We start from the raw sequence: 15056 nt of genomic DNA on the forward strand, positions 1-15056 counted from the left end.
TTTGTACGATAAAAGGAGTAGTATCTAAAAGAATTGGTACAAGTAAAATATTTTTATTACCGTAGTAACTATCTTAATAGGAAATTTCACTTTCGGCTAGCCGACGTGGACGAATCTAGTGTGGTCATTGAGATCGTCTGATGGAGTGATGAGGTAATATGGACCGCCAGATATTCTAAATTTGCCATTCTGTCGTTGCGATGGGAGAAGAAGGGTTTAGGGCTTGGAAAGCTGAAGCAACAAATAAACTTTCACAAAACTCCATGGGTCATTGAGGAAATCCATATTTCGTCGGAAAAGAAAATGCTACCTCGATGGAACAGAGCTTTGGCGCATCTCTCAAAGCTGCGCTCATTCAACTCCATTGAATTGGGGAAAGATTTTAGTATGATTCATCGCCAGAGCTATGCAGCTGTAGCGCCTGCTGCCCCTGATTCCCCCGACAAATCGTTCCCTGCTAGATCAACGGTAATTTGTTTCTTTCAAAGCTACCCATTTCGCGTTTAAACGAATAAAACTCTGCCTGATGATCCGGGTTGTTGTTTTTGAACAGGTAAATTTGGATAAAATGTTTTGGTCTAAGCCTTGTTCATTGGCTTTGGCCCCAGACTCTCCCCTCAGAGTGGAAGACCCAAAGTATGATGGCATCAAGCGTATTATTCTCAAGATGATGCTCTTCTATAGTAAACAAAGCAAGTCTATTCGAGGGGCAAATGTGATATACCGGCGCGTCCTTTCACAAGTTGATAAACCTGCTATATATGAAGGTCCGTCGTCTGCTATATATGTGTATTGATATTAATTTTGATTAAATTTCATAATTCTGCTTTATCGACTGTCATAGTAGTATTGGCTTCATGAGTGAATATAAATTAAAACCCATATCTTTCTTGGTTCAGTATTTAACTTGGAGAAGACCTTCAAAATGACATTTTCTCTGCTTGTGCTTCATATGTGGCTCTGCTTACGCCGCTTAAAAGCTGAAGGAAAAGACGGTGTTGAATTAGGACAATACCTTTATGAGATCTACAATCATGATGTTGAGCTCAGAGTATCTAAAGCTGGGGTATGTCATCAGTGTAGGAGTTATTTCAATGTGGATAGCATGCTATCGCATGAAGATACCATTTTGGAAATTTATCATGTATGTCTTTGGTTTGAATAGTCATTTGCAGCTACTTTATCATCATTGAAATGGCAGGTTAACTTACTTTTGACGAAATGGATGAAAGAATTGGAGAAGATATTCTATGGAAACATTGTTGCTTATGATGCTGCATTGCTTCCAGTGGCTAAACAGGAGGAGCTAACAGACATCATATGGCGGTAAGATCTTTATCAGAACTTAATCTGGCAGTTGTTTAAAATTTCTCACAATAGTCTTCAATGCAACTTGTTACTAATTCTATGCTCCTGCAATGAGTATCAGTTTTATTTAATAGTTGATATGCCTACTATTAGAACGTTACTAGTGGGAAGCAATTTGTTATATTCAAACCTGGTTATTTGCCTTTAGCTCAAACTTTGTTTTGATTAATCATGGCCTCCTGGGTCAGTTTGGCTGGAGCTGAAAGTTATAGCAGTTCTCACCCCTGCTTAAGCTTAATATAACCCAATGTTACTTGCATCACCATTTGGGAGACATCTTGGGCAATGCATTTGCTCCTCATTTTCAACATTGGTTTGACATTTTACAGGAATGTCTTTTCTGATGATGGTACATCCAAACCAGATGCTGCTGCATTACGTACAGTCCAGGCATGTTCTCATCTTTTCTTTTGTTGTTGTAATTAATAGCCATGTAAGATGTGGTGTTGGTTCATTTTACTTCTGAAGTATTTTCTTTAGTTTCTTTTGAAATAGAAGCAATGCCAGTATATTTATATGTCCACATGCTGGAGAAGAGTCATTATGGTCATTTATCATAATGTGAAATACAGTATGAACAACCATAAGTTTATCCCTAGAGGTGTTCTGACTTGGATGCTTATCTTGTCTGCCATTGTGGTCTATATCAGTGGGTTAAGAGAGTCAGAAATTTTCCTCTGAATTATCATTTATCAAATTCCCCCCACACTCTCCCTACTTTTATTATGTGGAGTTGAAGGCATAGCATGACTGAGTCTTTACACTGTTGTCTGCAGGCAATGGCAAGGTATGTTCGTCGTGAAGTCACTTGCCTCTCTTTAACTGGTAGGTTATGTTTTGTCTATCCAACTAACTCATAAATGGTGGTTGTTTGTTTTGGTTATTTAATGGGCACTTGGAGTTCTGATGTTTGGAATGATCCAGTAGATATCATTGAATCCGACGTCTTGCATTAACCTAAATTTTGGCATTTGATATGCAGATAAGGAAGCCATGTTTTCTGGGAACTTCATGTTCACCTCATTGGAAAACAGCTCACCTGATCCTATGAGAAGGTAGAAAGTGGGAAGAAACTGATGTGAGGATTCACGTTTCCAAGAATTGCTTCTATCTTACGCAAAAGTGGGGGAAAAGAGAGGGAAACAAAATTAAAAGAGAGAAATAATGGTCGCTCATGCTAATCTATGCTGGTAAGGTCTTCATATCACAGTTAAACTATTTTGCCAGCGTTTAATTATTTCATTACAGCAAGAGGGTGATTGAGCAAGAAATTGATGTATTCATTTGTGGCGTTAATCGCAGATTATGCAAGAAAATGTGATTGTAATACAGTTAATATTTAATAGTAATTATTTTTTCTATTCCAAATTGTAGTTGATTTCTGCATTTGGGGTAAAAACAAAATAATATACAATTGTTGCTTTTTTTTAATCTAAATTAGTTTTTGTTATTTGTACGTCGCACATGGATAATTTAAGATGTAAATATTATAATTTTTTTATTAAAATTTTAATTTTTAGAAGCTTGTTAGAATTTTGATTGTCTTTGACAATTGTTTATATGATGCTCAAAAATAAATTCGGTACAACATCTCGATTTAGCAACTATGCTTGTAATTTTTGTATAGTTTGGGAGACTCTGGATGTATAGCTGTGAATGTGTATAGTTTTGGTTTTTGCTGCTAGCTATATTTTTATAGGCCAGGGTGATTATAGAGTACTAAGACTGATACAATCACAATACTCTGTTTTTTGTAAAGGGTTTACCCTGTTTTGCTTATGAAATGATTCTAATTTTCAAAAAAAAAAAAAAACTATACTTGTAATGAATTGAAAAGGTAGAATTTTTTTTTTTGCTTATTATAATATTTGAATGGGAATTTTGAAACATAATCTAGAAAAGTGTGAGTTTTGACAGTTGCAACTGTTTGTGATCTGCTAAGTTTTTTAATTTCATATGGAAAATTTAAATGATTAGATCTTACTACAAACAAAATTAGAGCCACAAATTCCTTGATACGAATGGATATAAATAATGTTGTGCTTGATAGAGCATTGACTAGAGAAAAACGAAGCCCACAACCAGAATGTCAAGTCTCCAGCGTGCTTGGGAATCATCTGCAGCTGTCTTACTCTGCAATCTTCCTGCGAAGAACAGAACTGAAACAAAAGAAGCTGAACCTATATATATATATATATATATATATATATATATATATATAGATGCACTCTAGAACAAGTCCAAACAGAAAGAAAGCACAATACCTTGCTCTCAAATTTCTCAACCAAAATGCTTTCCACCAAGAGAAGCAGGGCATCCTCTTCAAATTCTTATCAACTTTTATCATCATCATCTGCTGATTTGATAGCCAGCGATGATAACATCTTGACTCTAATCCTTCTCTGCCTGCCTTTGAAATGCCTCCTCAAATTCAAGACCGTATCCAAACACTGGCTTTCTCTCATTACCGATCCCAGGTTTTCTCCCAAATACGATTGTAGAACTACCTCGGGCCTCTTTGCGCGCCGTCTTTCAGGCCAAACTAAAGCAGAATATGACTTCATAAATCTTACTCCCAATCCCTCTCGTGCTCCCTTTCAGTCTCTCACTTTTGTTGACGACCCATCAGGGATCAGAATCTTGCAATCTTGTAACGGCCTCTTGTTATGTTGTAGCTTTCGTGCTAATCGTCCAGAGACAACCTATTACATTTACAATCCTACTACAAAGCAATACACAGTACTTCCTGGACTAGGTCCAGGACCACGTGGCAGGTCTTCGAGGAATACTTTTGGTGTCAGTTTAGCTTTTGATCCTTCAAAGTCACCTCATTACAAAGTAATTTGCATCAGGAATTGCGATTCTGATTTGCCGGATCATTACCAGATAGAGATTTACTCATCGAGAAGTGGGCCCTGGAGGCCTTCCTGTTGTCCTTTCGCAGCACCAATCAATGTACAATTCAAAAATGGTGTTTTCTGGAATGGTGCACTTCATTGGCTTAGTGACTGGGGAGATTCACTCTGCTTTGATGTCGAGGAAGAGCGAATCAGAGATTTGCCAATGGCCCCCGTCGTTGGGGATGTGCGGCTATATAGATATTTTGGACAATCTGGAGGCCATTTGCATCTTATTGAAGTCTATGGGTCGGACACTTTACAGTTCGATGTGTATGAGATGGAGAGAGACTACTCTGGCTGGTTTGTGAAATACCAAGTTGATCTTAATCCAATTGCAGCAGCATTTCCTGAGATGGCTAGGGGCTATGTTGATCCGGTAGACTTGCACTCTTATGCATTTTCAATACTCAGTGTTGTTCAGCAAGAAAGTGATGAGGACTCATTTTTGGTGCTGCACTTACCGAACAAAGCCATACGGTACAATTTCAAGGATGGTAGTTTCAGTAAGCTTCATGATTTTGCTCCTTTGCGCACTAGAGTTGGGGGTGATGGTTCACTGGAATTTGACTGTTATGATGCTTATCAATTCACTGAGAGCTTTGCTTGCGTCTGACTATATATCTATGTTGGAAAAGTTTTTGGAGTCCAATTATCGTTTTCTAAAGTTTTTCTCCGTGTTTGTTGTGGCTCCATATCTTGGAAAATATGACCAGTAATTGGGGTTTGATTAGTCAAAGATGATATTTGATTCTATATGCTGTTAGGATGTATTCACAAATTTCTTTTTCAATTGAAAGCTGGCGCTTCTGAAATTTCTGAGTCACTTGACATGAAAGTGCTCATCAATTTCAGAGCCAATAGCCAGGGTTTCCCTTAAATCCAGGGCGCCGACCAGAGGTCTACTATTGCAAAGCAATACTTTAATTGATCAAATGTTACAGACAATTTGAGTCCAAAATTTCTGGCCTAAGAAAACACTGGTAATGAGGCAGATGGGTCCCTCGTAATCAAAGAAAATATGTTGAATCCAAACTGCTTCTATTGAGCCAGATGAAACTCAAGGAAGTTGAACCATACCATCGGCAGAGAGACTTGGAGATGCCTCCATGTTTGCTGACGATGGGATAACGACAGCTTGAAATCATCCAAATCAAAAAACCCAATTGAAGTCAAATTTACTTCAGATGAAACTGACCGAAACGTTCCATGAAATTTCATGAAAGAAAAATGAACTAAAGGTGAAAAATCTTACTATCAATTTGCATGTCAACCCCAAGTCTTAGTACCTTATCCAAACTTTAAATGATAGGTTTGAGAACAGTGATCAACTGGTGCTAATATGATAATTGACTATCTTTCTCTTTTTCTTTTCTTTGGATAAATGGGGCAATTTTATTTATTTATAACCCCAGCCCCATTTTCATATGAACTCGCTTGCTGAAATTTCTGCCGGTTTTCATGTAAGAATCTACCGGTCAAAGGATCCTAGATGGTGATGGTTTTTTTTTTTTTTTTTTTAATGCCTACCAAGGTGCTGTGCAATCTTCCAAGTAACAATTGCTTGGCAATTGCAGAACAACTTCCAATGACTTTTCTCCTATTAATTTTCTAAGCAACTCAACAAGAATTCAAGCCACAGAGAGCATTATAAACGAAATGAACTTGCAAGATTACATCTGAAGCTGTATAAGAAATGATCTCCATGAATAGACAGGAAGTTCAAAACTCACGCACCAAACCAGCAGAGATGATAGGCAATGAAGACGATATTCTCATTAATGGAAGCTCAAAATTTCCCTCTGCCCTCTTCTTGCGGGTGCCGCCTTCTTCGAACAAGCCTAAATACCACTTCCTTTCACTAGATGGAAATCCAGTTCGTGATCCAATCAGATCTCTCACTTTCGCTGATGACTCTGCAGGCATCAGTATTTTACAATCTTGCAATGGCTTGTTGTTGTGCCGCAGCAACCGCCGTACTGGAGAATATAATCGGAACTACTACATTTACAATCCCACAACCAACAAATACACTATCCTTCCCCAGCCGGCCAACAGAATTCCAAACACTATTTTTTGTGTTATTTTGGCTTTTGATCCCTCGAGATCGAGCTATTACAAAGTTGTTTTCGTTCGGAGCTCAAGGTCATCTCCTTATCTTTACCAGTTGGAGATATACTCATCTGAAACTCAACTTTGGAGTTACTCTAGTGAAATTCCCAAGGTTAATTACAGTCGATGGGCCTATTGTTGTGGTGCCATTTATTGGATGAGTTACTCTAGGAATTTCCTATGTTTTGAAGTTGATCAAGAGAGATTTCGAGAAATCCCAATGCCTGAAATTCCTGATGATTGGGGCCAACAGCCCATTTGCAGATACTTTAGAGAGCTTGGAGGCCGCCTGCATCTTATCTTGACCAATGGCAGGCACAGTACCCGGCAGTTTGATGTTTATGAGATGGAAAAAGACTTATCTGGGTGGTTTGTGAAGTACCGAGTCGACCTCAACGCACTTATATCGCAACATCCAGAGATGACTCGTAGCTACGCTCACCCATCAGATTGGGATTACCATGCATTTAGCGTACTAGCTGTTGTTTGTAAAGAAAGTGAAGGGTCATTCATGGTGTTGCATATACCTGGTAAGGCCATCTCCTACAGTTTCAAAGATAGAACTTGCACATTGCTCCATGATTTTGCTCCTGGTTGCACAGACATCGAGGGATGTACAACGTTCGAAGGTAAGGATGTGTATCCCTACATCGGAACTTTCGCCCGAGTAGGAAGTTGGCCTCTAGCAAATGTAGGATAGATTATAGGTTGTTCAAGCTTCTAGTAGACCAGCTAGCTGGAGGTCTGTCTTTTCTTCTGTCAATTTTGACTGTTTCTTTTTTCTGATATAAGAACTAAATTATAAACGAAAACATGGCTAATTCATGGCTGGTTGTACGTATGCTCGCTCAATTATCTTCAACAATGCAAGGGTTTTACGCATCAGTCCATGATTAATAATGAGTTTTGAGTAGCAAATAGGTAAAAGTACAACTTCAAAATCACTTTCACAAGCTATATGAAATTCAGAGTGAGGAAAATGTTTCTATTCAATGGATAAATTAGAAGAAACACTTTTTCCCACAAAAGTCCAAGATGCTTGTGGGAGATGATGCTCATTACCGGTGTTTGCGGCACTTATTTTGCAATGGTACTCAAGAATCATGAAAGCTTGGGTGCAAAAATGAAAAAGTGGGTGTTCCAGAATGAAAAAACTATTGGAGTGGCAAAAAGCTTAGACAAAAGTTAAAGTTGATTAGATTTGTAATGACCAATTATGTACAATCAAAGCAGTGAATGCAAACTGGCAAAACGTAACAAAACACAACCAAACTAAGAAAACTGACAAGTGTGAATCTAATGCAGTGTATATTCCAAATGTTTTGGAGCAGCCAAAGATTGCTTGAACGGAACAAAGGGTTTTGCTCGTAGGCATTAACCTTGCCAGCCAAGGACATTTACAGATTGTCTCATTGTTTGGCTAGAAAAGAAAGGAGGAAAAAGGAAAGGGTCCACAAAAAGTATTATATGGTGCCAGATGACAATCAAGTGCAGAATTCAGGGGACTATTTGACCAAAATTGCCAACCTAAAAAAGTGGTTGTAGCTGTTGCGGGAATAAATTGAATGAATCCCCATCACAGCTCAACAAGCTATTCAGCTTTTCCAATCAGATGCATGCTCACCTACCCAGCACCCAATTGTTCGTTTAACTCCCTGTGCCAGCTAAAAGATAGGGGCACTACAATACACAAATACGCAACAAAGATTTGATTGGATGTAAATTGGCCTGCATAGCTTGTTGAATATACAGTTAAGGATTAGCTAAGATAAGAGATAATCAATGAGAATACAATTTTTTTTTGAAAAAAAAAATAAAGGAAAAATCTAGTCAACTATCGAAATGACAATGCTGTTGCTATCCAAGGAAGGAGCCAAAGATTAAACAAGCCACCAAACATGGGATTAAAAATTTATGTCCATCATATCAATTCTTGGAAAGGCTGGAAACTGACCTGCAGGCCACGGGAACTGACCAGAAATCACCTATTGTAACTGCCAAGCACCTCGCTTCATTCCAGTATTTCTGTTGCTCCATATCCACTTGATGGGTAAGGCAATAACCCAAAAATCCATAGAGATCCAACTATAGGGATAGTAGGAGTGACATAACAATTGTTTCAAATTTACATGCCTTTGTGTCTCTTTACTGGGGCCAGATTGGATCATTTATTTTGTCATAGAGATACTTTGATAATAAAGAAATCCAGGAATCCGACAAACCCAATCACAAATTCTACAATCCTGGTTGGATGGCTGAGACTTTCACTTTTGCTTTAGGAGAGTACCCTGAGAAGAAACTTTCTTTACAAATGTCAACATCACCAATTATAAAACCCTTGTCATGTAGCAAACATTCAACCTTTTTGCTTCAAGAGTACCCATTTTTACTATCCCCGTACACATCAATATTGTCATTGTCACCACTATTACTGCGACCATCAAATGCAATTCACAAAATCTAAATGTAGAAATTTAGCCTGACATCAATCGAACAATGAACTAATACCAATGCCACTGTTCATATATATTCCTGCAAAATGCATGCACGAGCTCCTACTTTCCAATTTCTTCAAGCTTCAGGAGCACTTGTCTGCTATTGGGTCTAAGAGAAGAAGAAGGAGAACAACAAGCCATGGCAAGCTGAAAGAATTTAAGGATGGATTCTTCAGTAACAGGATTTCCCTGATCATTGCTGTTCTGAAGAAGTATGTCTGGATGATACAGATCGCTAATTCTATGGTCTAGAACTGCATTTCGCATGAAGTTTGGCAGATAAAAATCCTCATCAGGGGTTGGCTTTTCATTTATTGGTTCCTTTCCTGAAAGTAGTTCAAGAAAGATGACCCCAAGGCTGTATACATCAGTCTCTTCGCTTGCATCCCTCATTTTGATGAGCTCAGGCGCTTTGTAGCCCTCGGCTGCAGAAGCTTCAAGCATTTCTTGGGCAGAGGTAGGATTCAAGAGTAGATATAAGCCAAAATCCGAGAGATATGGCTGGTAATTGCGATCCAAAAGTATGTTCTTAGACTTAAGATTTCCATGGACTACTGGCTTTTGCAACCCAGTGTGTAGATGATCTAATCCTCTGGCCATACCAATGGAAATCTTATACATTATGGTCCATCTATGACACTCCCCATTCCCATCTGCCCAGAAAAGCATAGTCTATTCAAAATCTTACACATTCTAACTAAAAGGAATCATGCAGAAAGAAGATTTTAACTTTTACTTTAGCATTCGAATCAGTTAAAAACAGAATTGATTTTGGTTGTTGAACATTATAGGAAAACTATAGCAGGGTAAACTCAAACCATCATTCTCATGGAGATAGAATTATGGAAAGAAAAGGGAAAAGGACAAAGGTTGATGCCGACATATAACTATATGCAGCAATGACACTAATGGATGCTTGCCAATGCGTGTAAAGGGAATGTATAGTCTACAGACAGACAAAACAAAGTTCATAAACAATTTTAATGCAGGTTAGGACTTCTCGGTAAACCACCCCCCTCTCCCCTTCCATTCAATTAAAGTCATAATAAATAAACCTCTACAAAAACCCATATCTCAAAATGATAAAAATAATAATAAAAAAAAAAGTTTAAAATTTTTTCAAATGAAATTAATTATAATAAATAGAAAAGTAAGGAAATAAAAGAAAAAACTAAACAAATATCAAATTTTTTACAATATACGAATTTATTCTACTTCAAATAAGAACATAGGTTTTTTTTTTTTGTAATTTAAACTAAAAGTGAAAAAAAAAGGTGAAATGAAGAAGAGTTTGAACTGGAAAGCCTTAAAATATATCCATGAATGGAAAAAAAACCCGAATAGCAAACAGAAAGCTTTTCAATAATCCTTATATTTTAATTATTAATTTGCCCCCCTTCAAATCTAGAATTACTGTCAAATTTTAGCTAATAATTTTGTATGCGGATTGAATCCTGTCTGAAATCAATTTTTCCTTCGGATTTTCTGCTTTAGGGAGATCAAAAGGAGAATCTATCATCCTTTTTCTTCCATTGTTACTAGAAAATGAGAAACTTGACAAGAAACAAAACCTTGTTTGATTGATGGGAGAACAGAGAAAAAAGTGAATCTTGAGTTTCAGAAAATAAATAAGAACTCGAGTCAACTAGGCCAAGTAACTGAATTTAACCTCAACTGTTCAATCAATGTCCTAAACTTTTTTGTGCATTTTCTTCCAAACCCCAAGCATCAAAATGAAATGAACAGAACTGAAGAAAAAAAGGACTCACCTCTGAGTAACTGAGCCAGATTGCCATGCCTATAAAAAGGGTGAACAAGAAGCTTCTCTCCTCTAGGCCCAGCATAAAATCCCAAAAGAGGCACCAAATTGGGATGTCTAATGCACCCCAACAGCTGAACCACATCCCCAAATTCTTCATCTCTCAAGGCACACGCTGGCCTCAAAAACCGAAGCAATCTGACCATGTTGCTCCTCTGCAACAAGGCCTTGTACAAGGTTCCATAGTTGGACTTGCCAATCACTTCACCAGGAGCATCGAGAATGTCACAGATGGTGAGGTCTTGCCCGCCGCTGAAAGTGATCAAGTCCTCTATTTGTGACTCATCTTCATGCTTCTGCTCTTTGCTTTCTATGTCACCCACCTGGTCATTCCTCGGTGCTCTTTTGCGGTAAAAGAAGATGATAAGTACGAGAATGAACAAGAAAGCTGTTGAAGACAATGCGAGAGCTAGTTTCAACATGTGGGTGTTTTTCATTTCATCAAATTTTTTTATTCTTTTATGGTTTTCACAGACAAGGTTTGCAGCTCGGTTAGCAAATGAAGATCCGAGCAGTGTAGTGTCTAGATATTAAAATAGAAAGTTGGGTTTTGAGTGGAAATTTCTTTTGTTAGGGACAGGTCGGGTATAGGAGACAAGAACTTGTAGATAGATTTGAACCTTTGTGCTTTGTGTGGGGGTGTGGAACCCAAGATTCTAAGGAACTAATTTGAGGACGATAATTTCAACTCTGGGACTTCCTTTGCACTGGAAGAGAGAGAGAGATAGAGAGGAGGGCTGAGGGGCTAATGCATCTGCAGAGTCAAAAATTGGTAGGAAGAAGACAATTAAGAGCGACTGCCATGTGAAGCTTTACTGTCTTGCTTGACCATTTTGTTGGCGCCGTTAGTGTAAATTTGGCTCAACTGCCCCATGGCTTTTCTTGTATTGGTTCTTATCTCCATAGGATCACATTAAGGTCAAGAAATGGATGTCAAATCATACCAGTTATGGTTATGCTTTTACATTTTTCTAATTAAGAACGTTTAAAGAGGGTAATGCGCATTTCTCAGAATCAGTATATGTATCTTTGGGTTCATAAAATAGCATATTCTTAACTGATTTTGGTGTGAAATAACACAACTTTTTTACCCAAAATTTTCTTTTAATAATTTGTTCATATAATTAACCTACTACTATAAAAATTCAACAATTCTAATCAATGCGCACTTGAGTTTACAACACAGTTAGATGATTAACATAATGGCATCACTACAGTTAGAAAATAGCATAAATTATAGGTTAAAAAAAAATACATTCTTTACATCCAATCTTCCAATGATAAACCTCAAAAGCAGCAAAATACGAGGACAAAATATCCATTTAGAGAACCTGCCAAACATAAGCCTAAACATTGAAGCAAGCAGCCTTCACCCTTTTTTCAAACAGGGTAGAGCTTAGCTTACTGGTCTGCTTTTAGGGACATATGGACCCTCCTCCCCCTTGTTACTTACAAATGCGGCTTGCAATAAAAAAAAAAGAAAAATTTAGTATATTTCTTTCTAAAAAATTGAAAAGCAAAAGATGGGACTGGGGATTGTAAAGGAAAAAGGAAACAAAAGGTTTAGGATGCCGGACCATACCTTACCTAAGTCCCACTTTCTTCATATACTTTGATTCATATGCTAACAGAAGTGATTGTCATACTTTATTATTTTTTTTTTTGCTTATTTTTATTTTTCTTTTGTTTGGGCTAAGACCCTTTTTTATTTTTTATTTTTTGAATTTTTGGCAAAAATTCAATCATAAGAATGATTTGATTCCATTGGTGGCCCATTTGTGATAATGGCAATACAAATTCATTGATGTCCGTATGACATTTGTTATGGTATAAAATTAAGAACCTTCAATTGCATTCGGGACCAAAGCTGGCCCATAATTATTTTTTATTGCCTTGTGACTCACCGGTGCCCGATTCTCTACTCCAACAAAAGGTCTGAAGTAGACAATTCACCATCATCAAAATCAATGATTAACAGAGAAAATAAATCAAGGCAACCCCCCTTTTGCCCTTTCCTAATTGCGGAAAAATGGCATCATTAATTCTAACTAAAAAGTAATGATTTTTTTATTTGAAATTAGGAGAAAAAGAGATTTAAATTTTGCTTTGTAAATAAAAAAATCATATACTAATTGATGGATTAATAATTAAAATTTAGAAAAAACAATTGTATATAATTTTTGAGGTGTGCTATAAATTGAGAGGAAACTACACGTGTAACTGGTTAGACTTCGGAGATGTGATGCGTAGCGAAGATTGAAAGGTGGAGTTCCGGTGGTGGTTGAGATCAGAAATCAGGAATGTAAATTAACGGCGCAGATTGATGAGCTGTTACGGGGAACCCAACCCCAACACATAATCAGGCGAAGCGAGAGGGGTGAACGTGATGGTGATGGCCATGGCCTGTTGTTTTAGTCAAAGCCAGAGTAAAATTGGATGGGACCCCCTTCCCACCACGTGAGATAATGCTCCTCTTATCTCCACCATTATCGCCCCACCTTGTTTTAGTGTTTTTTCCCATCTAATTTAATTTAAGCTATCAATTTTTTTTTCTATTTTTTAAAATTTCTTAGTCCCAAAATTGGTGAATATTCAATCTTATTTATTCCCATCCATATTTTCGGTTAAAGCATTTAATTTTATTATAAAATACACATATTTTATTTAAATAGAATTAAACAATGGTAATGTATTAATTCATAGTGATGCATGTATTTTTAGAACTTTCACCTTAAAAGGAATCCATTCATCATATTTTTCTTGTAGCACAGCATTTATTAAACAGGTATGGTGTTGGTTTATTAAACTTAAAAATCGTGTGCCTTATAAAATACGTATTCAACAATGTATTAATTAGATATATTTGGAGATATGGATATATAGAAATATGAGATTTGAAGAGGCATCAATGTGGCTGCTTCACCTGCCAATATTATTATAAGGTAACGCTTTAAGGAAGAATCAAAGCAAAATTATGAATTTGTACTGTTGACAAAAAAAGAAAACGAAGTTGTTATAGGCAATTGCTTGTTATGGGGAGTTTGCTTGTAATTCCTTTGTGCATACATTGAAGTAATTGTAAAGTATATGAACTATTGGATTAATTACATATATAACCCAACAATTACTTCATTTTTAGTACGATACAAGCATAACTTTTTTTTTTTAAAAGAGAAACTCGAATAATGAAGATAATTTTATTTCTAATCTTATAAATTTTAAAAATTATAAATTTAATCATTTAAATATTTCATTTTTAATATTATTCTCCAAGAATTTTAACATGTCATAATCACGTAAAAGAAAAAAGAATATAACGGAACAGATTTAAGTGAGAATTAGGATGGAAAAACCTTGATTATTTAAAAATCTTCATTGGACATATGTGTAGAGACATCATTTAAAAAAATAGGGAAAACTAAGATTAAAATAAGAGAAGCACATGTGGTAATGGGACAATAGAATTGTCTGCTTCAAAGAACTAAGAAAAAAACCATCCAAATCCAATCCAACTCATGTTGGTTCATAAATACGGTTTGGTATTTTTCCCAGATTTCAAACAGCACAATATCATAGAATATCATCACATGAGCCCACACTGAAAAAAGAAAAAGTGTGCTGCTTGTAAATCTCTCTCACCTTTGTCATTTTGGCATCTTCCCACCCTTTATCTCCAGTTTATATTATGCTCGATGCAGACTTCAAAAGCTACACGCATGAAAACACATGGCACATGCAGAATGCGGATATTCAAAATCTAAAAGTCGACAAATTTTGATAGAGATTTTGTTTATCTTCAAGGCAGATAGAGTTGTATCTCCTTTGTCTTGAAGGAATGTGCTAGTTCTTGTTTCCATAATTAAGAATGTAAAAACATATCTTATTTCTCTCTCCAGACTCTAATTATGACATCAAGCTTCCCCTTTCTCTTAACAAAAAAGGCAGCCTTTCAAAGTTAATTTTTTAAATTGAGAGCATTTGAACAATTTTATGTCCCAACCTTAATCATAATGTGCTAATTGTAAAATGAGAATGTTTTTTGATCAAACTGAAAAATTAAAATTCTATATATGTAAATAGAGTTTATCCGAAATTAAAAATATGATTCATATAGCTGGAAGCCTGAAGCTCACATAATAATTCGTTATTGTTGAGTAAACAGCAGGGCAGCATGAGAGGTAGTCCTCAATCGCCCTACCCTTTCTATATATCTTAATCCAAAGTTTAAAGGCCTTCTATCATCAGGCAGGGGCGGGGACCAATGAACCGCCCTCTAGTGAACGCCAAAGCGAGGGGTGGCTTTTGGCTTTTGGCGATGTGGTCCTGTCAAATAATTGGGGTGGTAGATGGTAGATGCTGAATCTG

General features: G+C 36.7%; 4 protein-coding genes and 1 long non-coding RNA gene across 6 annotated transcripts; 3 read left to right on the forward strand and 2 right to left on the reverse strand.

The window, feature by feature from the left end:
• The first annotated feature begins 174 nt into the window (after window positions 1-174).
• On the forward strand, window positions 175-2736 carry LOC18605299 (ubiquinol-cytochrome C chaperone family protein). 2 transcript variants are annotated; one of them, XM_088804213.1, is made up of 7 exons: window positions 175-468; window positions 554-767; window positions 981-1066; window positions 1202-1326; window positions 1698-1758; window positions 2145-2193; window positions 2351-2736. In XM_088804213.1, the coding sequence occupies exons 1-7, from the start codon at window positions 304-306 to the stop codon at window positions 2425-2427; spliced, it is 777 nt and encodes a 258-aa protein (XP_088660339.1). In that variant the 5' UTR covers window positions 175-303; the 3' UTR covers window positions 2428-2736. The 2 variants fall into 2 exon arrangements, with proteins under 2 accessions (XP_088660339.1, XP_017972240.2); XM_018116751.2 differs by having other exon boundaries at window positions 178-468; window positions 900-1066.
• A 703-nt stretch (window positions 2737-3439) lies between these two features.
• Window positions 3440-5146, forward strand: LOC18605300 (F-box protein At5g07610-like). Its single transcript, XM_007038233.3, has one exon. It carries the CDS (start codon window positions 3658-3660, stop codon window positions 4879-4881), a length of 1224 nt encoding a protein of 407 aa, XP_007038295.3. The 5' UTR covers window positions 3440-3657; the 3' UTR covers window positions 4882-5146.
• A 620-nt stretch (window positions 5147-5766) lies between these two features.
• LOC18605301 (F-box protein At5g07610-like) lies at window positions 5767-7262 on the forward strand. The gene has a single exon (XM_007038234.3). The coding sequence runs from the start codon at window positions 5962-5964 to the stop codon at window positions 7075-7077; it is 1116 nt and encodes a 371-aa protein (XP_007038296.3). The 5' UTR covers window positions 5767-5961; the 3' UTR covers window positions 7078-7262.
• Window positions 7263-7719: 457 nt separating this feature from the next.
• On the reverse strand, window positions 7720-11652 carry LOC18605302 (putative kinase-like protein TMKL1). Its single transcript, XM_007038235.3, has 2 exons — window positions 10642-11652; window positions 7720-9525 (listed from the first exon to the last, which is right to left on the reverse strand). Exons 1-2 carry the CDS (start codon window positions 11126-11128, stop codon window positions 8933-8935), a joined length of 1080 nt encoding a protein of 359 aa, XP_007038297.3. The 5' UTR covers window positions 11129-11652; the 3' UTR covers window positions 7720-8932.
• A 256-nt stretch (window positions 11653-11908) lies between these two features.
• On the reverse strand, window positions 11909-12354 carry LOC148763783 (uncharacterized). Its single transcript, XR_016025508.1, has 2 exons — window positions 12274-12354; window positions 11909-12152 (listed from the first exon to the last, which is right to left on the reverse strand). It is a non-coding gene; the product is annotated as an uncharacterized LOC148763783 (long non-coding RNA).
• Between the last annotated feature and the right edge of the window lie 2702 nt (window positions 12355-15056).

Source organism: Theobroma cacao, chromosome 3 (genome assembly GCF_053813885.1).
Source record: "Theobroma cacao isolate CCN51 chromosome 3, ASM5381388v1, whole genome shotgun sequence".
In the NCBI taxonomy this organism is placed as follows: domain Eukaryota; kingdom Viridiplantae; phylum Streptophyta; class Magnoliopsida; order Malvales; family Malvaceae; genus Theobroma; species Theobroma cacao.